At 40.7% G+C, this 25,823-nt stretch overlaps 2 protein-coding genes across 2 annotated transcripts; both read left to right on the top strand.

Moving 5' to 3' along the window:
* Positions 1 to 1,627: 1,627 nt before the first annotated feature.
* LOC125308477 (serine/threonine-protein kinase OSR1-like) lies at positions 1,628 to 19,949 on the top strand. Its single transcript, XM_048265021.1, has 18 exons — positions 1,628 to 1,978; positions 3,095 to 3,207; positions 4,740 to 4,848; positions 6,038 to 6,179; positions 7,224 to 7,279; positions 7,634 to 7,743; positions 10,130 to 10,231; positions 10,657 to 10,790; positions 11,874 to 11,922; positions 13,138 to 13,203; positions 13,309 to 13,431; positions 14,810 to 14,845; positions 14,948 to 15,061; positions 15,210 to 15,280; positions 16,058 to 16,110; positions 16,222 to 16,290; positions 16,408 to 16,472; positions 16,605 to 19,949. Exons 1-18 carry the CDS (start codon positions 1,909 to 1,911, stop codon positions 16,677 to 16,679), a joined length of 1,557 nt encoding a protein of 518 aa, XP_048120978.1. The 5' UTR covers positions 1,628 to 1,908; the 3' UTR covers positions 16,680 to 19,949.
* Positions 19,950 to 20,083: 134 nt separating this feature from the next.
* slc22a13a (solute carrier family 22 member 13a) lies at positions 20,084 to 25,344 on the top strand. Its single transcript, XM_048265011.1, has 10 exons — positions 20,084 to 21,050; positions 21,351 to 21,454; positions 21,920 to 22,074; positions 22,475 to 22,643; positions 22,738 to 22,858; positions 23,232 to 23,326; positions 23,566 to 23,780; positions 24,146 to 24,254; positions 24,417 to 24,623; positions 25,121 to 25,344. Exons 1-10 carry the CDS (start codon positions 20,676 to 20,678, stop codon positions 25,197 to 25,199), a joined length of 1,629 nt encoding a protein of 542 aa, XP_048120968.1. The 5' UTR covers positions 20,084 to 20,675; the 3' UTR covers positions 25,200 to 25,344.
* Positions 25,345 to 25,823: the final 479 nt, after the last annotated feature.

Here is a 25,823-nt window from a genome sequence, read left to right as displayed (position 1 = left end):
TACATCCTATCTAAAAAAAAAGAAGCTAATGTTAGCTCTAAGTGATGCTCAGTAGCCTAGCTTGGAACTTGGAAGTGGACAAATGAAACATTTCACATAATTACTCATTCGCAGTCCATGTAACACATACCTAAACGCTAATGCTCAGTATCACCATGATGGACTGTAAATGCCCCTACAAAGTGTTAGCATATTGCCCAATAAACTCTACTTCTTCATAATTTAGTATAAGCATTTGTTGCGCCATTGTAACATTCACTTATGAAAAGCCCTATAGTTTATGTCCCTGGGGCTAAAGTCTATTTGTAATGCCATAATTGCAAAATTACAAGTACACTAAGTAAACTGCAGCTTTCTTACTCAGTCTCAATTCATACGTACAGTCTGGCTTCTACACAGTCTTACACTCAGATGAGGCGTCTGGCCCTTTAAAATAAGACATTACCGTCTGTAAAGAAAGAATGTGATAAAACCAGAAATGGCAAGGGACTGACTGGCAGAGCTTGGTAGAGAAGATATGTTACCTCATGCAGTGCATGGCAAAGACTACAAAGACATCTCTCTTTTTATTTTTCTGCCATTTATTTTCATACAGGCCTAGTATAGTAGTCTTTATGTTAATTGTTGCTGAAACACTGCAATTTCCCCTTAGAGATGAATTATCCTTTCCTCTTCCTGTTTGTTTTAGCAGGTAAAGTACTTTAATATTTTTTCTGTTGAGCATGAGAAAAGGATTTTGGTAATTTAAGGTCAGGCATGCTTTTTAAGTATTTGTCCATTTTTTTTCAATGCCTTTAGGTTACACACCACAACCTGTTAAGAAAGATGGGTGTGCACATTGGTTTGATGTAGCACAGCTTGGGCCGTTTAGGCCGTAAATTAATACTTCACACGCACACACTGGTAGCACTAGCATACAACCGCCATGCATACATACTTGCAAGTGTGTGTGTGTGTGTGTGCAAGCCTATGTGTGTGCACAAGTATGTATGTATGTATGTATGTATGTATGTATGTATGTGTGCACAAGCAGACATAGGCAGTATTTCAAATATATGTATTTAAAATACATATTTATTTCCTTTAGTAAGTATGTAGGCTATGCACACACACACACACACACACATGGTTGTATGCAAGTGCTACCAGTATATGTGAAGTAATCATTTATCTACAGGCACACAGACAAGGCTGTCATCGCTATGATAATCTGATGCGATGGTAGGCCGTTGCATTAAATACTCTAATAACACAGTGCGCATGTCTTATTATTTTTATTATTTTATTATTATTATTATTATTATTATTATTATTAGTAGTAGTATTTTGTGTGTAGCCTGCTGTTCGTTTGGACATTATTATTCGCCATTTTCATTGAGGCTGAGTATTTTCTTTATTATACTTTACTGACGATTCAAGAGAAACATTATACTAATATTACACGAAACATAAAACAAAAATGTATTAATTCCAAATAAATGAATACGACAGCCCCGTTTGTATTTATAAGAACATAATTTTGCCACATTTCGCCTCATTCAAGATGGCGCTATGAAAGGCCTTCATGTTTTAAATGCGGCTTTCAAGTGCTATCGGAAATATCGTAATTACGAATTCAGAGCGAGTTTTGTTAATGATACTCGCGTTAGTTGGGGACTCACGGTACACTAAAGTCGGAAGAACGACTTCTAAACCAGGACATTCGACCTTTCAATGAGCACATGACGGTAGCAACAGCGCTGATGGTGGCAGAGTTTGGGTTGACAGGGGGCCATGGAATACTGTAACGATAGCTAAGCTCAAGTACTACCATTGCAGAAATAGTCGTTTTTTGTAAGGAAACTGTTGTTGTCCAACAGATTACTTACATTTAACACAGCAAGTGAAAACCTGCCGTTGTCTGCAGTCATGTCGGAGGACCCGAGCCCCCAAAGTTGGTCTATCGACAGGGATGATTATGTGCTTAATGAGGTTATCGGTAGGTATGACAGGTTTACGTTAACGTTAGAGCAGCAACGTTAGCTTAGCCCCTATGTTCGTCAGAAAGCGAGATGATGGTGATTTTGATCATTTAATGATAATAGCTTTCTAATTTGCGGAACGAGAATGGACACTATGCCATGTATTTTACATTTGCCCGAATAAATACTTGGTGCCATGGAATCCGGTTTGCTTGTTAGCAAAATTAGCGCTAGCTTACTAACTGTTCGGAGGAGACAGCAGCCGGGTAATTTAGCAATGAAAGTTCAGTAGCCAGCTATCAGGAGCTAACCTTTGGATTGAGCTTTCGCTAACGTTAGCTAGCTACCGTACTCCTCTTTTGAGTATATTATTATTTTTAATACATGCGTGTGATGTTCCTGGCTCTGCTTTTTCGCAACAAATGTGATCACTCAACAGCTACTCAGGAGTAACTTTAGCAGATAGCCTAGCTGATGGTGGAAAACGTTGGTCATGATAACGTAATATCTTTACTAGCTAGCGAAGTAACGTTATAGTTCAGAAAGCTAAAAGTACCGGGCTTGCTAGACGGCTAGCCAGCCAAAATTCCATAACGTTAGCTTGAGTATGTTAAGCCTGTGGGCACCGACTTCAAACAGAGACCCAATTCATTGTTCAATGTTGCTATAGGTGTTTTGAACTTGACGAGTTAACCCTGATGTTATAATATGTCGATAGTTCCAAATCAGTTTAAGATCGTTTCTGTTTTACCTATGGCTAGCAAGCTAATGAGGTCCTGCATGTTTGGATGGAAGGAAGGATGGTCAGTGGCTATTAAGGTTAATATAAGTGCAATGCGCAGTTATTATTCCATAGTCCTATTATTGTATGTACATTATGAAAGCAAATCAAAGGAAAATGATAATTCTACATGATTGTAAGCTCGTAACGTAGAACTAGTTCCATAACGTTGAAGACAAATATATTTATACATTCAGACGTATCCATCCATCCAACTGTTGGTATTCTAAACTTTGCTCTCGTCATCATTTATACGTTCACAGTTATGATGACGAGATGGTTCAGACATGTGACATGGTGTGTGTTGGTGTGCATCCAAGATGATTTAATCATCTGTCTGCACTTAATGCAGGGAGTGGAGCCACGGCTGTGGTCCAGGCAGCATACTGTACGCCACGGAAGGAGAAGGTGGCGATCAAACGCATTAACCTGGAAAAATGCCAGACCAGCATGGACGAGCTCTTGGTAACTTTACAGTCATCCTTTCATCAGTTACATTTTTTAGCATTATAATACATTGATGACTCTGTACTAGTTCACAAAGCACCCTACATGTCACATCTAAAATTATTGTCTAATAATGTATGGGGCCGCCGTGGCCTACTGGTTAGTTAGGGTTGCTCACTGTGCAGGGATTAGTGTGTGCTTCACCTCACTGTGTGTTCACTGTGTGCTGAGTGTGTTTCACTAATTCACAGATTGGGATAAATGCAGAGACCCAATTTCCCTCACGGGATCAAAAGAGTATATAAACATATACGTGGTTTTATTCAGGAAGGCTTAGTTGAATCACTGGATGGTGCCATTTTGGTTATGTAAGAGAATCACGGGAATGGCTCTGGCTTGTCACCTCAATGAGAGCTCTTTTTGCCAAATGATGGTGTAACTTTGTTCACTTCCCAGTCATTAGTCGGCCTGTCTCTGCCTGGCCAGTGTCACTTTGTGAACTACCCGTGAGTGGGAGAAGAATGCAATAACTCAAACATATTTTAGTTTTTGTAGAATAGTTACAGCTCCATTTTGTGTTTTTCTGAACAACACATTTTGTTTACTGCTATTAAGCAAACTTACTTTTAAATGTAGCCTACATAAAGTGTGTCTGTCTGATGTTTGCAGCCTTAACTAAACTGCAGTTTTTGCTGTTTTAGGCAAAGCATTTAAAGTATTCCCTCATGCTAACAGCGTGCAATAGGACCAGTGTAGAACTCTTTGGATAAACTGAGCTGCCACAGACTGATTTAGTGGAATTTAGTGCTGTGTTAAGTATAACAAATTCACCTGTCTTACTCACAAGCGGTCTTATGGTTGAGCAGGGAAAGACCTGAGGTGCTTTCAAATTCGGCAAACAGTGGCAAACGTTCATGGCGAACATGTTTTCTCTGTGCAGTTAAATTTGAACGATTTGCTGTAACATTCCATTGTAACGGTAACACTTCATTCAGCTCCACTGTATTTTTGCGGAGAACTACCTCGTCAGACTGTTTGCGAGTGTTCGCAAACGTTGAACTTTTGCAAACAAACGTTCGCGAAAAACTCAAGGCAAACAGAAACCTTGAATAGTTGAACGCACCTCTGGATTCTGGTGTGTAGGTTATCGTGTAGGGAGTCGGCTCATGGGAGTCTTCTCAAGTGGTTTCCAGGCCTGAGCAGAGTGAAGGTCTTGGAGTGTGAGATGTGCAGTAACTTAAAGGATATAAGTTACAAACACAAAGAAATTTGAGTGTAATAAGAAAGCAGCTTTACATGAAAAGCCATGATCTTATTCACACATAATCAACAATTATGATGGCTAGATAGATAGATAGATAGATAGATAGATAGATACTTATGTACTACTTGAGTGCATTTGTCCTCTTTTCCCCCTGTAATACAAAAGCACCAGATCAGTCACCTCTGGGATATCCCTAACCTTAATGAAGTTAATAACGGTAGTTTGTCTGTTTCTGTCAAGTGTCTGTGTTTAAAGCCTGTTTCCTTCCCATCTCTGTCATCTGCAGAAGGAGATCCAGGCTATGAGCCAGTGCCACCACCCCAACATCGTGTCCTACTACACTTCCTTTGTGGTGAGGGATGAGCTGTGGCTGGTGATGAAGCTGCTCAGTGGGGGTAAGGGGCTGCCTCGTCCTCTCCTCATTTCAGACTGGTTGAAGGGAGCACTTCTGCGTGGAAGATACTAGTAGCAACACTGCAGTTTTCAGTGTGCTCCTCATTTCTAAGTTTGAGACTCTGGAGGTGGAATTTTCTGCAAGGAGAAAAAAAAATGCCTCTCGACTATGAATCAGTGAAGGTTTCTCTCGAGCCTCAGGAACACAGCAGACACTTATTTCTCTGTGGTAGCATCGGTAGCAGTCTATCTGTGGGATCAGCGTGCTGTTAACTGTTAACATTTATAACTAATATTGTTCACAAAGTTCTGAGTGGCTGGGTGTTCATTGTTGTCCTACGGATAGCGCTTTAATCTCTTGATCTGAGCTTTGATCACATGATGTCATTTTGTGTAAAAAAGATCAGACCTGACCAGTTTTCATTTCAATTTATGAGAAAAAAAGATAATGAGGCATTAGCTGGTGTTCTGTCCATGTCTTTGGGGGTGGGGGGGCAGATTCCTATGGATTTCTCAGTCAATTCCATGCTGGCTCTTTGCCTGGAATTCAGCTTTTGTCAGCACCACAAGTAGCTTTTCCCTCCAGCTCTGACCTGTCTTGCCGTTTTCTTCATCTGATCTAACTGCATTGGCATTTGTGGATGGATTGAAATGACCGCTGTCTGCTTGCTTGTATTTGTGAATATCAGTGATTTGCACTGCCACTGTCACATACATTTCATTGAGGCTCTCAATGAGAGGTCAATGAGGGGTAATCCTTTTAGGCAGTCAAGTTTGTAGTTCCTCACAGAATGGGTCATGTACGTCTCTTTTACAGCCACTGTGTTCCTGAATGTCCGGCTGTTTATAGTAACTTATCCCCCTCATCAGGAGTTGGTCTGTCCTCTTTAACACTTATTTAATTGGGGCATCTTGCTACCTGTGAAGCGATCTCTACGTACATTCTTGCTACCTATTGATCTCAAGTCATGTTTAGTGTCACAATACCAAAAATATGACGCTTCATTATACAATACCTACCTTAAATATCTCGATACTCAATACTGAAACGATACCATGGCAAAATCCTAAATTATTTGGAAATGAAAGGACGCAGACCTCCTCCAAGTGTACTTGGCCTGTAAACCTGATTTACATGTACATGATTTTACATTTAGATCTGCTGCTCACACTCTTGTTCATCTCCCACAGGCTCCGTTCTGGACTTCATCAAGTACATCATATCACGGGGGGAGCACAGGTCGGGCGTGATGGACGAGCCCAGCATCGCCACCATCCTCAAAGAGGTCCTGGAGGGACTGGACTATCTGCACAGGAACGGGCAGATTCACAGGTACGGCACGTCTGGACCAAATGCATCATGGCACTTGGTTTGTGTTATCTACAGGAATACAATACAAACAGGCAGTAAACAAGATTGCTCACACCCATGAGAAAAGCTTTTGCATAATGTGAGCTCATTGGTGGATGGACAAGATTGCTCACACCCATGGGTGGACATATAATTAGTTACACGGTAATATAATTTGTAGTGTAGGCTGTTGATAAATAACTTGTGAAAGGTGTACACTGAAATCAGTTCCTTTTGTGTTTATTTCTGATATGGTGTTTCCAAGTATATCTAGCACTGATGTCCTGGCATGTATTCCTTCTGCCTGTGCACTTGAGTGATATCAATAATCAGCCGATTTACTGCCTTACATGAGTTGTGATAATTAATATTGATCAGCTGGTTTAGTGAATAGTTGGAACCTGTATTTTCCACCTCCACCACCTGTGAATGAGTAAAGCTAAAACAGAGGAGGTTCATGATTTTGAAACCTAATTTAATATACTCTAATATATTAATATACAATGTTTTTATTCATTCAGATTTGTCGGCATGGTTTATGACACATTTTCTATTTATTTTTGTTATGGTTTTGTGGGTTTTTACAGTGTTGGATTATAATTATGAACTTTTTTTCTTAAAGATATTGCAAGCCATACTATTATAAAACCAATTTGTTAAATGACAACTATGTTGAGAGTTTAAAAATCATCTCAATAGCTAAATAATTTAGTAGAATTGTATTATGCAACTCAACATACCACATTGTGAAATCTTTACAGGCACAGTAATTTAGATACACAGAATGTCTGTAGATGCTGCATATTTGATATGTTGTTGTTGTATATGGTAAAACCAGCAACTACCCATTCCCATAACTCCCAAGGGGTTTGCATTATTATTGAGGTATTGTGTGAAATAATCCTATTTCATTGTGTTTTAATATGTCTGAGAGGCCAATAATTGTTTGCTTGGAGAACTTATCTGAAGTGTGTGTGGGCCATCGATGACGATGTTTCTGATTTATTTAATGTTGTTTTTCTGCAGGGATGTGAAAGCTGGAAATATCCTTCTTGGGGAAGATGGGTCAGTGCAAATTGCAGGTCAGTAATCCTGGGTTACTGTCTGTCGTGAATGTGAGCATTGCTAATTTAAAGCAATTAAAAGGGCTCATCTTGAATATTACTGTCTGGGGGCTGATAATTCTTTACAATTTTATTTAAAGGAAGAATATTAAAAAATGGCTTTGAGTCCACAAGTGAGCAGTGATCTTGGATGCTAGATTTGCCACAGTTGCAGCCTGTTCAGTTGTTGTACATCATGCGTTTTCTGCTTGTTGCCTTAGTGTAGTGCATTGCATTTCTGTTCTTCACAACTCTATTGGTAGTCTTGCTGTTTTTGACAAATCTATTGGTAGCCTTCTTGTCTGTTTATCCTCTTCATTTTCCTGTTGGCAGACTTTGGAGTGAGTGCCTTTCTAGCAACGGGTGGTGACATGACTCGGAACAAAGTACGGAAGACGTTTGTCGGAACCCCGTGCTGGATGGCGCCTGAGGTGATGGAGCAGGTGAGTTCCTCTTGAGGCACGCTCAATTGGCCAAATAGTGATACAGTCTGAAGTCACATAAAGCCAAATTTTGAAAACACAATTAAATTATAGTTTAGAGATAACAGTTTATAAAAGTATAGTTAATCGTTTTGATTTCAGTAAAAGTAAAGCAAGTCATTGTGCCCAATGCCCATGTTTTCCGCCCGTAAGGAAGACAGTGTGAGACTCCAGGGCCTCCTCCGCAGTGGTTCCTTTGATCTGTTCCACAAAGGGCGTGCAATTAGAAAGCAGCCATCTTCTCTCAAGAGTGTCTGCAGTCTAAGTATGCTCTTAGCCATGCTTTTACAGCTCTATGTACAGCATTCACATCAGACACCGCCAGGCCCTTTTACACAGTGGCCTTTTCTTCTGCCTGTTGCTTGTGTCTGACCACTCTGAGGTCGTTTGACTATTAAAAAAATAGTGGCTTTAAAAATGCATGGCTTTATGGATGAACTGTAACACAGTAAAATTAATACAGGATGATGATGATGATGATGATAATTATAATAATAATAATAAGCTTTATTTGTATAGCACCTTTCGTACACAGACTGCAGCTCAAAGTGCTTTACATGTCCAGTTTACAGTTTGTACCACTTCACAAGTTCAGGTGTGACTTCTTGAGTACATCTCTGATAGAGTAGATAGGCTGTGAGATGTTACAGGCAGGTCAGCATAGTTTGACTGTTTGCAGATTTAGGGCATTTCTCATAGGCAGAAAAAAGCTGTTGCACTCAAAGGGCCAATCCCAAAGTCCAGACTCACAGACTTTGCTGCGTGTTCTTGCGAAATCCGTAAGGGCTTAGGGCTGTCCCAGTGTCACATTTCAAAGGGCGTGAGGGTTTGAGTACACACTTATCGAGCCCTTTCCGTGGCTGCATCGGTGCAGACTTCACCAAAGGGAATTACCCAAAGTTCAAAGGGTTGTGACGCTTACCGCGGAGATAATAGGGAAATCTGGAGATTGCAAAGGTAAACAACAGCATGACACACGTGCATGGTGCAAGTGGCAGCAAGTCTTTGTTATTAAACGTGGTCAAGTTACATGTGATCTCGTGAAGTGCTGTCCCAATCCCGTATACCTATCTGAGCCCATGTGGCCTCACTCACTTAGCACCTGAGATCAATTAAGTCTATGAGTCTTGAGCCCTGTGAGCCATGGCCGTCCATGGTTGCCCCTTGCTTTGGCCGTGATGCCCCTTTGAAAATTGGAGGTTCACAGTCCACTGTGGCCTTGGTGCCCCCCTGTGCCCCTTTAGATGTTGTGCTTTGTGTCCGACTAATAGCGATTTTAATTTGTAGCCTATGGCCCGTCAAAAATAGTCTTAGCATTAACAGCACAAATTAATTTAGTCTTTGATGCGGTGGAGATCCGACCGCATACTACTACCATTTCAATCTGCCATGACATCTTCGCAGAACAGTATGATGCTGCTATTTAGTCCTATAGGGCAGATAGTAAAAGTTTGTCCAAATTCACCCATTCTTCTCTGTTGAACTACTCGCGAAGTAGCCTACTCATCACACAGACATCACGCACATCACATCACATAAAATAGCTTTTTCTCAACTTGTATACGATGTTAGCCGCTAGTTGTTGTGGTAAACGGCTCGCGAGAAAAGTTGAATTTAATCATATTATTCTACATACAATTCTGTGCTCATGTCCCCACCTATTCATCTCGGTGGAATACTTCACAAACTCCTCACTCAACACATGACAGACCATATATCAGAATAAACAACAGACCTTACCGAACACAAAGGTGCAGAGCATTCCCCTGTACAATTCCAGAGTAATTCAGTTTTGAATTTGCAGCAAATTTCTACATGCTTGTCTCCAGTTTTGGGCTTTAAGTTTCACAATGTGTTTAAATTGTTCAATACATGATTTCATAACAGGCCAAATAGAAAACAAATGTTAAATATAGCCTATATATCTGTAAATATGATGATGATTTACAGTCTCTATGTATTATGCCATGTTTCATGCTTTTGCAATGTTTCATACAGTGATGCAGATCTACTGCTGTGAATAGGCTAAATACAACTCTGATCATTTGTATGTAGCCTAGTTTATAGTTAACTTTGGCCTTGGTGCCCTGACATGTGGCCTTTGTGCCCCTCGCCAGATATACCCAACCGAAGGCCAAGTGACCTTGCCCCTAAAATTATAAAATTCCTGGCCTGCTGGTATTGATATCTGATCAAAAACCAGTCTGTGTTCTACTGGATGATCTCCTTTTGCCTCTAGTTCTTGATGCAAATCAAGTATGGACACAAATGCAATCAACTTCAATGAATTAAAAAATGTGATTGGCTATCCTAGTAAAGTGATATGGCATTTGCTCCTTGTGAAAAGGTGAGGGGATATGACTTCAAGGCTGACATCTGGAGCTTTGGAATCACGGCTATCGAGCTAGCGACCGGAGCGGCACCATATCATAAGTACCCTCCTATGAAGGTGAGTGGACTGACCCTTTCGCTTTGCACACGTCGTATACACAACCCACTGTCAGGTGGATGAGTCTTACTGGTAGTTTACACCATGATTGTATTGGAAGTGTATTTGTCACCTGTCTGATATTATACTATTGTTAGCAGTAGAATTCCATTAAAATCAATGTATCAATTTACACCAGCAGCACTTTGCATGTGCATTGCGGCAATTAAAAGTAGAGGAAAGCGTTTTTTTTACACTTCACTTTTATTTTTAGAGCATATGTGAAACGTGCTCATACTAAGACATGGATAAACACACTGTTGCATCACGTTATAGATGGAGGCAGTCAGTGTAAATTGATGAATTGCTTATGTGTTGGTTGCGGTGTAAGTTAGCAGTAAAGCTGCAGTAATGACCAGGCCTCCTCTCAATGTTTCTTTGGCCAGGTGCTCATGCTTACGCTCCAGAACGACCCGCCGTGCTTGGAGACGGGCGTCACGGACAAGGAGATAGTGAAGAAGTACGGCAAGTCCTTCCGCAAGATGATCTCGCTGTGCCTACAGAAGGATCCAGAGAAAAGGTGACCGCCAGGGCTGACGCCACAAGATCTGAAAAGGCTTGGATATTAACCATGAAAACAGCACTACTGATCAGCTAAACCAGTGGTCCCCAAACTACGGCCCGCCACCTCATTTTGGGTGGCCCCCCAAAACATGTCCGTAGTATAGCATCTGCCCTGCACGGGAGTGCGACATCGTCAAACTATAACCTCCGCAATTTCCCCCATTCATTCTCTATGGCGAGTCTTAACAGTACACATGTAATACTCTTTTTGTCCACTGGTGGTTGTTTTGGCACTGTTTCGCGTTTGCCATCAAAAACGGAATGAAATGTAGTCCTACCTGCAAACAATATAAGAGGCCTATGCTGACTGCATCAGTGCTCAAAGTATTCTAAAAGTTTATCAATGAATTGTTAATAACTAACTAACTTATATTCAAGTCATATTTCTGGGATAATTATTTTTATTTGTTCAAATGTTCATACAATGTTCACAAGTTCAGGTGAGTGAAAGTTAGAATGGTGGTCATTTCAGACCACTTCAGCAGAGTTCACACATTTTTAATGAAATATACTTTTGGGACTACCTGCTAATACTTTTGGGAATGCAAAAGTCTTTTTATTAGTATTATTTAATTTGAGTTACATTTTACACTGATATGGCATGATGGCAATATAAACACAGCTAACAATGGTATTAAATTGCAATAGCCTATAGATTAAATGTAATGGAATATTCAACTAAGGTAGACTGCTGTTGTTCACAGCACTAAGCTATTTATGGTTACCGATATACTCCGAGTCTCTGGCCCTCTCTTACAGCCAGGCATAGTAAGCTGGCCCTCGGAAGAAAAAGTTTGGGGACCACTGAGCTAGATCTTTTCCAGCCCTCTGAACCCCTGAGCATCATAATACGGTTAACCTGTGTTGATGTGTAACAACTTTTGGTGGTTAGACAGTTGTATACATGCCTCTGTCCAGTCAGATGTGTTTTGACCCCAACACTGGTTAGACATGTATATACATACTTCTGTCTAACCGGTGGATTTCACATGCCACAGTGTCCTGCCCTTATCCTTTGACTTTTGGCTGTTCCCCTCAGGCCAACTGCTGCTGAGCTCTTGAAGCACAAATTCTTCACAAAAGCAAAGGTGAGTGTCTGCTCCATCAGGTGCTGAATATATGTCAAGTCAAGTCAGGTTTATTTATAAAGCACTTAAAAAACACCAGTTGACCAAAGTGCTATACAATAGAAAAGTTCAGAAACCTGATAGACAGGTAGGTAATGATCAGGCATCAAACAATAACAGAGTTGTTTGTACAAATAACTGTCAGACACACTAGAGTAGGGGTAGCAGTAAAACAACATAAATGAAAGCAGTAAGTCATGTAATATAATAAAAAAGTAATTCATATTAAAATAAACAATAAAATAAGCACTTATACTGAGTTAAAAGGAAGGAGCCAGTCTTATATGCAGTGGCAGCTCATTCCAAAGTTTAGGGCCAATTACTGCAAACCCCCGATCTCCGCTGTAACCTTGACGGTGTCTGTAACTCTGGTCTGTAACCTTGACTGTGGGACTACCAGTCGGCATTGGTCTGCAGACCTAGGTGCCCTTGATGGAGCATGTGGTGTTAAAAGATCTGATAAATAAAAAGATGCAAGCCCATTTAAAGATTTAAAGACAAATAAAATCATTTTAAAATTTATTCTAAAACGAACAGGTAGCCTGTGAACAGCGGCAAGCACAGGGGTGATGTGCTCTCGTTTTTGCGTTTTAGTCACGAGGTGGGCAGCTGCATACAGATGCACACAGACTTTGTGAGTGTGTGTTTGTGTATGTATGCTTGCATGTGTGAAAGAGGGAGAAATGAAACATAGATTTCTTATGTAGACTCAGAAGCCTGGACTTCTTGCTTTTACCCACATACACCCTCTCCGTGACCAAAACTGTGGTCCTCCGCATCCCCAGGGTAACTGAAAACATGGAAGTCTTTTGTACCCTGACAATGTAATGATAACACTCAGCCTGGAGGATTAGTTACACTGTAATGTTTCTCCTTCTATGAGGATGTCTTTTGTTTTTCTCACACATACATACGCACACACACACACACACACACACCACTGACGCAGAACGACATGCTGGCTGCCACCAGACCCTGAGCTCCTGTTGGTGTAGTAACTGTGTGTGTGTGTGTGTGTGTGTGTGTGTGTGTAGTACGCTGCGCAGCCTCCCCACTCAGTCCTGTAGAGGGTGGTGTTTATTGTGGTTGAGTCTTGAAATTGCATATTTGGATTAAGTATAGGTACTCTTTGGGGAGACAAAAAAAAAAACCTTGTATAATTGTGTTTTTCCCCAGAATCATGAATATTTACAAGAGAAGCTTCTACAGCGGGCTCCAACAATAGCAGACAGATCCAAGAAGGTGAGAACAGAGTGTTAATGATGTAGGTTATTTATCATTCCAGATCCAGACAAGCAAAAGTGACTAAAGCGGTGTGTGTGGTGCGTGTTTGTGTGCGTGCGTTAGGTGCGGAGAGTTCCGGGCTCCAGCGGCAGGCTCCATAAGACTGAAGATGGGGAGTGGGAGTGGAGTGACGATGAGCTGGATATGGAGAGTGAAGAGGGCAAGGCGGCCTTTGCTGCTCTGCGGGTAAGAACACTGCACAACACCAACTCATACACACACAGATAGATCAGTAATGGGTAATATGCACACTCATATACACACACACACACACACACACACACACAGACATAACAGTAATGGGTAATATGCACACTCATATACAAACACACACACAGATAGATCAATAATGGGTTATATGCACACTCATACATACACACACACACACACACAGATAGATCAGTAATGGATAATATGCACACTCATACACACACACACACACACAGATAGATCAGTAATGGGTAATATGCACACTCACTCACACACACACACACACACACACAGATAGATCAATAATGGGTAATATGCACACTCATATACACACACACACACAGATAGATCAATAATGGGTAATATGCACATTCATACACACACACACACACACAAACACACACACACAGTCAGACATATCAATAATGGGTAATATGCACACTTATACGCATACACATAGACATATCAATAATGGGTAATCTAAATGTAATCTGTAAATCTAATGTTGAATTTTTCCAATGTTAGAATTTCTCATAGTATAGCGTGCAGTAACGAAGATGCTTGTCTACCAGCGTTTCTCATAGTGGCCTCATTTAGACGCCTTTTAGCTGAGGAGAACATAACTGAGCCGGCAGCTGCAGCAGCAGGTGAACAGTGTGTGGAGACAGGGCAGGGCCAGAGATGCACAAATTCATTCTGTTACATAGAACAGAACGTGGCACGCCCCATTTTAAGGCCATGAGGGATTTTATTCATGATAAAAGTATACTTTTACTTTTGAGAAACTGAAAAGAGTAGGGTTGGGCACCGAAACATGGTTCTAATATCGCACCGGTGCCGACGCAAACGATAGTAACTGCATCGAATAACAATGTGGATTTCGGTGCCTCATTTCGGTGCTTAAATTGCGTTATTTTTTATATAAAAAAGTTCTATGCAATTCTATGGCCAGCGGTTTTAACATACCTTATGGCAAACCACCTACACTTGGTAAACTTGAAAGCAGAGCTTACCATTGTGTGTGCATCCATGGCAAGCTGTTTTAACATTTAAATGTATAATGCATAGGAGCAATGATATATTGGTAGTAAATTGAATATAACAGTTCAATTGCATGTTCAAATTTGTCTTATCAATAAAAAAAAATGCAATTCATGCTTTAGACCATTTTAATTTAAAAACAAAGTACCGGTTCAGGCACCGTTTCGGCACCGGCACCGTTTTAAAAGTATCGATTTAGGTATCGGATAAAACCCAAACGATACCCAACCCTAGAAAAGAGTCCTAGGGGCTATAATAAACTGCTGGAGTCTTTATTTAATTTAACAGGGGTGTTGGTTTCTGTGTTTTCCAGTCACCCAGAGTGAAGGAAGACCCTCCGAGCACAGAGGTAGGCCATCCACGACTATACATGTCCAGCATTCACATGGATTTGGGTGATGATATGAAAACACCCTAAAAAGGATTGAAACAAGTTCTTCCTGTGTTCTAGATCTTCACTGGGGATCCGGCTGCCCTGCTCCAGTCCGGTGGCTCTGCACAGGCCGACGTGCCCCAGAGCCAGCCAGCGGGAGAGCCCCCTATCGCCACAATAACAGCCCTACAGGTCAGCCCACTGACACAACCCCACTCCCACCCCAAAAAAAACACGTATCACAACCAATCAGACAGATGAGTTCTGATTCATTAACGTTGTTTCTCTCTCTCTCTCTCTCTCTCTCTCTCTCTTTTTCTGGTGTGTGTGTGTTGTGAAGCCCCAGGCCCCAGGTGCAGCCGCTGGTCCTGATGCTGTGCAGCAGCCCATTAGTCTGGTGCTGAGGTTGAGGTAGGTCACCTCACCGTTAGGGTAAACCGCTTTTACTATTAACAACGGTGTGAAACGTCACGGTTAACAAATCGTGAAGGCTCTCCTTCACCGCCTTTCCACTCACACTCATAAAAACATACATCTGGTACCATAGACAGATTAGCGCAATTCACACAGAACCAAAAACCACACACACACAGAAGCGCAGCTGTCATACCAAAAACAGCGATACATGGCTGCTAGTTTAAGTGATGCTGAGGCTGCCCAGCAACAAAAATAGGCCAATGTTAAGTTGATTTGCTCACTTGCATCTGTGAAGATTGGTGGTGGTTAGTGAGGTCCCCTTTTCCATGTGAAGCGCTTTGAGTGTTGAGAAAAGTGCTATATAAATGTAACGTGTTGTTGTATAGCTAACCTACCTAGGCTATGAGATTTAGTTAATTTAGGTCTAATGTTGGGTTGAATGACAATTTCAGAAATAGGCTACGCAACCTACTGGCAAAGTTTTACATCTGGAGTTACTTGCTAACTATCTCGCTAGCTCACGTCATGTCATTTGAGTAGTGGTCACCAAAGGTGGTTTGACCAAAAGGGAAATGCCGATATAGTTTACAAAGCAGAGTGATTTATTTTATTATTACTATGCAGTGTCTTACTGTGAAAAAACATCAATAAATAGCCTTTAAAGATCAAAACAGACACAAGATATCAGACAAATCTTGTTTTTATTGTTCAATACAGTAAAGTTTGATATAAAAGTTATAGTGGGTTCATAATGACTCCTCTAACCCACAGAAATCTGAATAAGGAGCTCAATGACATCCGCTTTGAATACATGCCAGGAAGAGGTATGAGGAGACACTTTTCCCCCCTACACACATTTGTAGATGGTACAGATTGTGGTGAGCGTTTACACTGTGTTAGCAAATCTTCAGCTTGAGCCCCATGTTCCCTCTCAGACACAGCAGATGGGGTTTCTCAGGAGCTGGTCACTGCTGGCCTGGTGGATGGCAAAGATTTGGTCATAGGTGAGCTTCAGCATAACTCTGCCACATTATTTGTGTTGAGAATCACATTTCCACTCACTGTTATGGTTTGACATTATTTTTACTTTCACTGAAAATGACTTGCTCACTTCTTTGCAGTTGCTGCAAATTTACAGAAGATTGTTGATGACCCTCAAAACAATAAAAATATCACTTTCAAGCTGGTAGGTCATGCTTTTTGGTTGGTAATGATTGGACGTTTTATATATAATGCAATAACTTGTGTAAATGATGTAAATCCTCCTACTGGGTAAACAACTACACGTTTGGTGTTGTCACTTTCTCTTTCTTCAAAGGCGTCTGGCGTTGAAGGCTCTGAATATCCAGATGACGTGAAACTCATGGGATTTGCCCAGCTGAGTATTAGTTAAGAATAACCACACTGGCAGCCTGGCCACACAGAGCTGCACAGGGGTGCATAGTATTTTACATACATTGGCCTAAAGAGAACCACTACTGCCAAAGAGGAGAAAGTGACCCGTCAGCACATAGGATTCAGAGCCCCTGTCAAGCTTGAGGACTGCAGTGGAGTGCAGAACTTCATAGGAAGTGCACTTGAATTGTTTACAGTGTTGGTGTATATGCAGAAGGGTGTGACTGTCCATTCACTCCACAATTCGATATGTTCTGTTTCCAGTTTTTTTCTTGTTTTCAAAAAAAGGAAGAAAAAAAAAAAAAGCTGAAGAGTGGCACATGCACACAAACAAAAAAACACTTGCACAATCTCAAAACCTATTCCCTGTAATGTTTCATGTTAAAGAATGCCTTATTTTAAACAGTACTACTGATTCAGATGTCAGGGCGTTTGTTGTCATGTAGAGTGGTGTGTGTGTAGTTTCATTCATTGATGTTAGTGGTGAATTGTTTGCAAATGGCTCTCCTTGTCCCTTGTTGCCTACATCCTCACGTGAGCAGAGAGAGGACACCTGTGGTGAGTCCTTTTGGGAGAAGTGTGGTGATAATCTTATACTGTGAGCACTTTGACACATTCATTTGCAACACACCTTGAAGAAGGTTTTTTTTTTTCTTATTAATATTCATTGATGTCATCACTTGTAGAGCCCAGTGTACAGAACCCCTTCTCGTCTACATGCTCACATATAGACACACACACATACTCACATCACACGCATACTCACATGCAATACACTATTTTTTATTTTTTTTTTAGGTTTGACAATATGGGCATGTTCCAATAGCAGACCAATTGCATGAATGGCTTTTGAACGGATTTAGGGGATTAATAGATGTTGACTCGCACCTCTTGGCAGCACACTCACAGAAATCCAGGAAGCCCTCATTACAGTGATGAGCAGGTGATTATACTGTACAAAAACGGGAAATTTAGTGCAATTATTCAAATTATTGTAACTGCATCTACATTTCAGACCCTAAGTGTTGGGTTTTTAAATATTTAACTTGACATTTTATCTTTTATAACTCCAACATTTGAAAAACTAATTTTAGTTATGTTGACATGGATTTTTTTCTGCTAAATCTGAACTTGATGGCAGCTCACCTGACCTGTTCTCCCTGAGCATCCAGTTGTAGCTGGTCTTTGGTCAGTCTTTTCTTTTGCCTGTGAGATGTTGCCTCTCAAGCACTGGGCCACATGCAACAAGAGCCTAACTGATAAGAGGAGATGCACAGGGCTGTTTCCTGAACGTGTTGTGTTGCCTCCATGGTGATCTGTAAACAAGGTTTTAAGAAGGATAGCCATTCTATGATGTCCATTGGACCTCAATGGTTTGGAAATAGGCAACCCAATTTGTAGGTGTTGTGTGTGTGTGTGTGTGTTTGAAGAGGAAGTTAGCATTGTAAGGAACATCTGTCAGGGACATTTTGCGGTCTCCCCCCCCACCCCCCATCAACTCTTGTGCTGACTCTTCAACCCAGGCTAGGGCCTTTGTGATTGCTTCCCATAGTCTCTTGATCTGACAGTGTTATGTTCATGTCTGTGTTGGTGTTTGTGCTACTTGCATAACATTCACAAGATGGGCCAGAGCGGTCACTAGTCAATTGACCAGCGCTGAACTTGTGGCAGTACACTCCAAGTTAATGCTGAAGTCCACTTGAACTCCAGTGCTACCTTGTGTATATCAGGCCATTTTAAAATGGTTTTAAGTTGAAACATGTAGTTACTGAAGCAAGACACATTGTCACACTCATTTGTGGGTTTTGTCTGTGAAAATGACTCTTGGAATTATTGAAATAAATATATAGTAGACAACATTAGCCTATGAATGTGGCAAGGAGCTGCTGAGTACTTGATTGATAACTATGCTAGTATGTAAATAATGACATTTGGTGTTGATTTTGTTTTGTGTTTTTATATATAAATATTGAAATGTATTGAGTGTTTCACAGTGGGCCTTTGTTCTCAGTAGCAATGGGTGTGAATGGAAAAAAGAAAGTGTCATGTGTTTTGTTTTTTTGCTTGTCCTTTTGGGTTTAATACAGTACATAATCCGGGTCCACAACTATGTATTTTACATCTAGATAAAGAAAAGATTGATTGAGGAAGGCCAAGACCTTATTTGTAGCACCATGAATTTAAATGACCAGTTGTAGTTGGAATTAGCTTTTTGCGCCTTAGCACTTGTAGAGAGGATCTAATTAATGCCACCTTATAATTTAGTTTAGATTTGGTAAAAACAGTCCCCAAGAAAGAGTGAATTGCAAACTTGTTATCCAAATGGTGACCTGACTATTTTTTTTTTGGGAGCATCACAAATATTGGTCTTGTTTAAGTGTAGGAGACCTATTCCTAGTTTTTTTTGAGAAATTGCCATCATTTTTATAGGAAAATACTTGTTGAAATTGTATTGCCAAATCAAGTTAGTTTCCACTATATATCACACAAACCCCCAGATTATTCCATTTGGATGTCCAGTGACCACAAGTAATGATAGAAGATGTGTATGTTCAGAACATGCACCTCAAAAACACCTTCCATAACTACCGGTATGTGTTAAAATATTCCTCAGCACTAGTCCAGGAAGTGTCTAGCTATGATAAGTGATGGTGCTGTCCTTGAGCCGTGACGACGTCTTGGTCTTTCCAGCACAGTCGGCTTGGCAAACGGCTTGGAGTTATGTGTTTGACTTTCAGGGAGTGACGACACCGTTATGTCAGATCAAATTTGATCCAGGGAACACCATGATGGTCAAGTTTATAAAGTTAGTGCACCGGCCCTAAAGATTCATGGGTGTTTCACCAATGTCCGTGAGTAGAAAAAGCATATGTTAAGGGGGTGTAGTAGTTATTTTGTTTCCATTTGTCCTAGCTGGGTAATGGAGGCCAAATTGAAAAGGGTTACATGGAGGCAGCAAGCCTAACTTGCATTCTCCCAGAATGACAAAGTGAGCTATTTCAGAATTCTTAGCCATGTAAAGAATGATTTAGCCGGTGTAAAAATGACCACTCTTTGTGTTCTGGACCAACTGGACTCTTGGTTGTTCTTCAGAGCTGTCGACAAAAAGTCAAATAGTCTAAACCCAAATGTGTCAAGGACAATGGTAAAACACTGTAATATGCATTTTGTTTCACTTAAATTTGTGGTCCTCCTTTTGGTTGGTGGTTTTTAATGCATGTTCATTTAATTATTTTTAATAATATTCAATAAAGAATGAACTTTCAAAGTTGTTCACCCTTTGTTTGCTTGGAGCTACCAGGGATATCTGTTCTTAATTTAGATCAGGTATTGGATTACCTGGCAGACTCTTAACACAAGAATATCTTGTGATCTTTTTGGCATGTTATATAATGTTGTGTGAAAGCACTGTTTTTCCAACCTTTCCAACCCATCAGATCTGAGGGTAGATGTTAGACAAGGTCAGGAAACAGATCATGACGCAGGTCATTTGTCCCTTGCTGTGTATATTGCACTTTATGATGACTATAAAGGGTTCTGAATCATGCGGATATGCACCAGCTTGTGATAAAAATGCATCTAAAACAAAAGGGCTCTGTGTTCTATTTCCAGGGAACTGACCCTGTTCTCTATTACCTTAAATGTTTGGGTGACATAAATATGTAATTTGTAGTCTAGTATATAATGCCATTGTCATGTCAATTAACTCAACAAGTCTTTCCAGACATGAGTCCTTGGTTGCCAATTTTGTTACCTTGTTCTTGGTCTCATGGCCTATCTTCAGTTTTGTATGCCTATTTGTTAGCAACTGCCATGCGCAGCAAGTGGTGTGTAGATTGTCAAGGAATCTGACAGGGGCATAGAGTCCAAACCCTGCCATCATGCTGAGTCACAAGTAATTGTCAAGTTAACCATTAATTCACACTGTTTAAAGGTGATTCACTGACAAAGCCTCTTGTGTGATTTTTGTGGTGGAGTCAGTGCTTGCATCATCATGGCAGACTTTGGGGAGATTCTCGAGGCTATTGGAGACTTCGGTCTTTTTCAAAAACTCATCCTGTTTGGCCTCTGCTTCCCAAACACCCTGCTTCCATTCCACCTCACCAGTCTGATATTTAATCAAGGCAATGAGGGACAGCGCTGTAACACTGACTGGATTTTAACAGTGGGCCCTGACTTGACTCTGGAGGAGCAGCTTAATCTGACCGTACCCAGGCAGCAGGATGGGTCATTCAGCACCTGTCACATGTTCACCCCTGTGGACTGGGACCTTTCGGCCATTAGAGAGAATGGCCTTAATGAGACCACCACCTGCATCAATGGTTATGTGCATGACCTCTCTGTCTACAAGTCCACGATAGTCTCTGATGTAAGTGCCTGGTTATAGATGTACTTAATATATTCAGTTCTTATCTCTGGACAGCTCTAGAAATATCTTTGAAATTAAACTTTCTGATACAAAGAGACGTCTGCATTTGCTGTATTGCACCTTCTACTTTTCTATTTGAGATATTTACTATTTGGTAGAATTATCAGTATGCCCATAGATGGATGCATGCATACAGTATATATAAATAAATATATATATACACAATATATGGATCATATCAGTATATTTACTTAGGCATTTCAAAAGGTTAATGATTTTAATAACTGTTTTATTTCACAGTTTGATCTAGTCTGTGATAAGGCAAATTTAGTTGGCCTAGCACAGACAGTGTTCATGGCTGGTATTCTGGTTGGGTCACTCTTGTTTGGACCCTTCGCTGAATCGTGAGTGCCAAGTAACTATTGTAATTCCATAGGGCAACAACTACAGTATGCACTAACTATAGACTAAAGAACATAACAGATTAATGAAATGTGTCCTTTGTAAAGCTTGATATTGAGGTGGCAATGAGAAATGTCATTTCCTGGCAATATGTTAAAGAATTTAAGAAACGCTGTGATATAATCTCTTGTATTTAGAAGAAGTGTCGTGGCACACTCAGAACTTCAATATGCAGTTATTTATAATAATAATAATAATAATCTCTTGTATTATCGTCATAGACAAAAGAACATAACAGACTAATGAAATATGTCCTCTGTAAAGATTGGTATTGAGGTGGCAATGAGAAACTTATTTTTTTTTGCAACATGTTTAAGAAGTTAAGAAGAAACGCTGTGATATCATCTCTTGTAAGTGTAGTGATGAGTCCTCTCTCCCAGGCTAATTTAAGCTCCTATCTATTTCAGAATTGGACGACAGCGGGCCACACAAGTACCCGTCGTTATCATGGCCATTTTCACTCTTGTGACCGGCTTCTCACCCAATCTCTATTTTTACATGGTATCTCAGTTCATAGTAGGAGTTTCCTATGGAGGATTCCGTGTTAACTGCATTGTCCTAGGTAAATATCACATGGGAAGTCAACCAAAAGCCGTGCTTAGCTTGCACAACACAGATGCTGAGGTGATGGTGTAAGACTGAGCCCAATGATGTAACAGGAATTGTTGCCTTGACAGGATAGTTATGTAAATCCGTTATACATCAACATCATCTCACATGGTGTACTATGTCCTGCTGAGGTCAATTGTAAATATAAACAAATATCTTATGTCATTCCGTTTACTGTATATAAGAGGATTTTTCTTATTGCACAATCAAACTTGGATTCATTGGTGATGCATATTTAAACTTGGCAACTAGTCATTGAAAATTCTTAGATATTGTCAAACAATTACCCTGATCGTGAAACTGTCCACTGAAGGACTGTAATACTGATAAAACCATTTGTCATTACTTCACAGCGACTGAATGGATTGGAAAGAACAAGCGTGCCTATGCCTCTTGTTTGACACAAATACTGGCTGGTGTTGGCCAGTGCATTCAAGCTGGTATAGTGTATTTCAATCGGGACTGGAGAATTGCCCAGTTTATCATGGGATCACCTATTGTATTGGTGGCTGTTTATATCTGGTAGATGTGCATGTATACTGTCCTTTCTCACACATCTCACATTAATTTTATGACGATGCCTTCTCTAAACAGACACTATCCATTATTTTGACAGGTTCATCCCTGAATCGGCCAGGTGGTTGTTGGATCGGGGGAAAACTGAGCAAGCCAGACAGTTAGTTCTAAAGGCAGCCGCAATCAACAAACGCACAATACCTGACAGACTGTTAGAGAAGGTACCACAGTCAAAGAGCAAAAAAGTCCACGGAAATCCAATCTTAATATTATCTAAATAATGCTTTAAATTCATGTAGCTACAGGTACATCCAGCCACAGCTTCAATAATCGCTGGCCAAACACTAGATAATGTATTTTCCTCCCAATCTTCATTTTCTGTCTTAAATTGTGCATGTATTTCATTTTTATGCAGTATCCATTTTGTTTGTATGTATTGTAGCGTTATTACAGAAATTGAAAACCTATGGACAGTTACATAAGCATTAACATAATTTCTGTCTTTTGGACTGTACTAACGCTCACAGACTTACTGTAAACCCAGATGTCATCTGAGCACCATAATGTGACCAAAGGTCTGTTTTTCTGCTGTAGCTCAAAGAGGGGAAGGCAGTGGAGAGAGGTGGCATCAGAGCACTCTTGGCCTCCTCAGTCCTGAAGAAGTACTTCTTTAGTATTTTGGTTGGATGGTAAGTGGCTTCTCCAGTCAAAGGATGTCATGTAACAGCATGTCATGAGCATAGGTGAAAACAATTATCATTAACATTAATGTTTTTTTTTTTTTTTTTTTTAAGAAAATTGCATTTTGCATTTGGTAACATTTTCCATAAAGTGGTTATGCTTATGACCCAAGCTATGCAAGGGACTTACTTTACGTAATGCTGTTTGACTATTCATGTTTATTTTCAAACGCTCTTTCCAACCACAGGTGTGCACTGAACCTGGCATACTACTGCCTGTCACTGAACGTTGGGAAATATGGCCTGAACATATTTCTCACTCAGTTCGTATTTGGGATAACAGAGGTGCCCGCTCACATCATCTGCATTTGGTTGCTGGAGGCGGTGGGGAGGAAGGCCTCCCTCATAGCCACCCTGCTGGTGGGAGGCTTCATCTGTCTGCTCACACTCATTGTTCCACAAGGTAGGGTTCTATAATCAAGTAGTCAAGGTAGGGTTCTATAGTCAAGGTAGGGCTCTATGCTGAGAGGGTTTGCCAGATCCAGGACATTAGGGTTAATGACACCTTTCCATTAAAAGACTCATATTTGTAATATTTGCGTACATTTTGTGAAAATTCTTCTAATCTAGTTAAGGGTCTCTTATTTGGAACTCTTGTTTGTCCTCATATTTCTACTATGAATGTATTACTATTTTGCAAGAAACTGCTTAGGCTATAACTTTGCTAGTTGTGCCACCATACACCAATGGTGACACCTTGGTCTGGCCAGCTTGTGACAGTCTCATGGTTGGATTATTTGTGCTGATGTTTTCATGGCTTCTTTTCAGATGAGGCTATTGCTGTTACTGCCCTTGCTACAGTTGGGAGATTTCTCATGAATGGGGCTGGGACTGTGTGCAATATTTATGTCCAGGAGCTTTTCCCCACCTCTATCAGGTATGCCATAATCTCCGCTGTTTCAACTGAGTCTCTGGAAGTACAAGTTTATATCAGTATTATTCTGATTCACATTTTGGGGTGCAATTCATCTTTGTTCTTGTTCAACAACTCCTTTAGTCTCATTAATAATTTCAAACGTCCTGTTCTTCTCATTCTCAGACAAACTGCCACAGGCTTGGGTGCCACGGCCACGCGGGTGGCGGGAATGCTGGCTCCTGTGGTGAACCTGCTGGTGATCTACCACTGGACCATCCCCACACTGGTGTTCAGCAGCTTTGCTCTAGCCGGAGGGGCCCTGGGCTTCCTGCTGCCAGAGACGAGACGCATTGAACTGCCCGACTCCACCGAAGAGGCCGAGGGGAAGAGGTGAGCAGGGCAGGGAGGTGGAGAGAGAGAGAGGTGGAGAGAGAGGTGGAGAGAGAAAGAGGTGGAGAGAGAGAGGTGGAGAGAGAGGGGTGGAAAGAGAGAGGTAGAGAGAGAGGTGGAAAGAGAGAGGGGTGGAAAGAGAGAGGTGGAGAGAGAGGTGAGAGAGAGAGAGAGGGGTGGAAAGGGATGAAGGGGAGAGAGAGGGACAGGGGTGAGATGAGGGCATGAGAGGGGGTATGGTGGAGTAGATAGGGGCATGAATGATTATGTAGATGGGCTAGATTGGGCAGATGCCCTACCTCCGTAGCTTGGTAGAGCTCACGCTTTTGAAATTGACAAGTTTCTAAATATATCTCAAAACATTCTCTGTTTTGATCTCTGTGTGTATGTATGCACGTGGTGTTTGGCTTGCTGCTACAGTTTCATTGATGTTGGAATGTTTTGCACAATCCCTTAACTAGAGTGAAATTACTGTACTTCTGTGTTTGTGTTTTCAGGAACATGAAGGTTATGAAGACGATAGAAGCTCCGAACATGGTGGATGGTTCCCAAAACTGCATAGCCACAAAACTTTAATTCTTGATTTTGCCTTTGCCTTTGTAAAAACTCCCTAGTCTCTGAATTTAATTGATTTACTGAACTTCATGTGTGCAATGGTGCATTTAAACTGTTCATATTACATTTGACATTATTTTGTTTACATTAAAGCAACATCAAAGAACTTTTCCTCTGTCGCACACACTATTTGTTTATCCAGCAGCGGCTTTGGAAATAACAATGTCCACAGACAAGGTAGAATATGTTGCATGATTTTTATGAAAGTACGATGTATTGCGACATCAGATGCAAGTCAAATTTGTAGTTTCTTATGTCTTATTCCATCGAACTACAGATGCGCTACCCGATCTGACAAACTTACATAGTGCGGTTATAGCCGATAGAGGGTCATGGGTTTAATGCAGAAGTGCTGTTCACCCTGTTATGAGTTGATGAACCACTGAAACGATTTTGGAAACATTATTTTAAGGTACAAAAAACTCTTTGGTGTTGCTTTAACTACACCTGTATTATCAAAGGAAGGTGTTTTTATCATAAGGTGCCAAGTTTCTTGTGATGTCATTGTCAAAAGAAATGTATTAGTTAATTACTTATACTTGCTTAGCCCATACTTTTAAAGTATTTCGCAATTTTCACAATTTT

Source organism: Alosa alosa, chromosome 1 (genome assembly GCF_017589495.1).
Source record: "Alosa alosa isolate M-15738 ecotype Scorff River chromosome 1, AALO_Geno_1.1, whole genome shotgun sequence".
NCBI lineage: Eukaryota > Metazoa > Chordata > Actinopteri > Clupeiformes > Clupeidae > Alosa > Alosa alosa.
The sequence above is the reverse complement of the archived record's forward strand: the minus strand, read 5'-3'. Positions and strand labels throughout refer to the sequence as shown.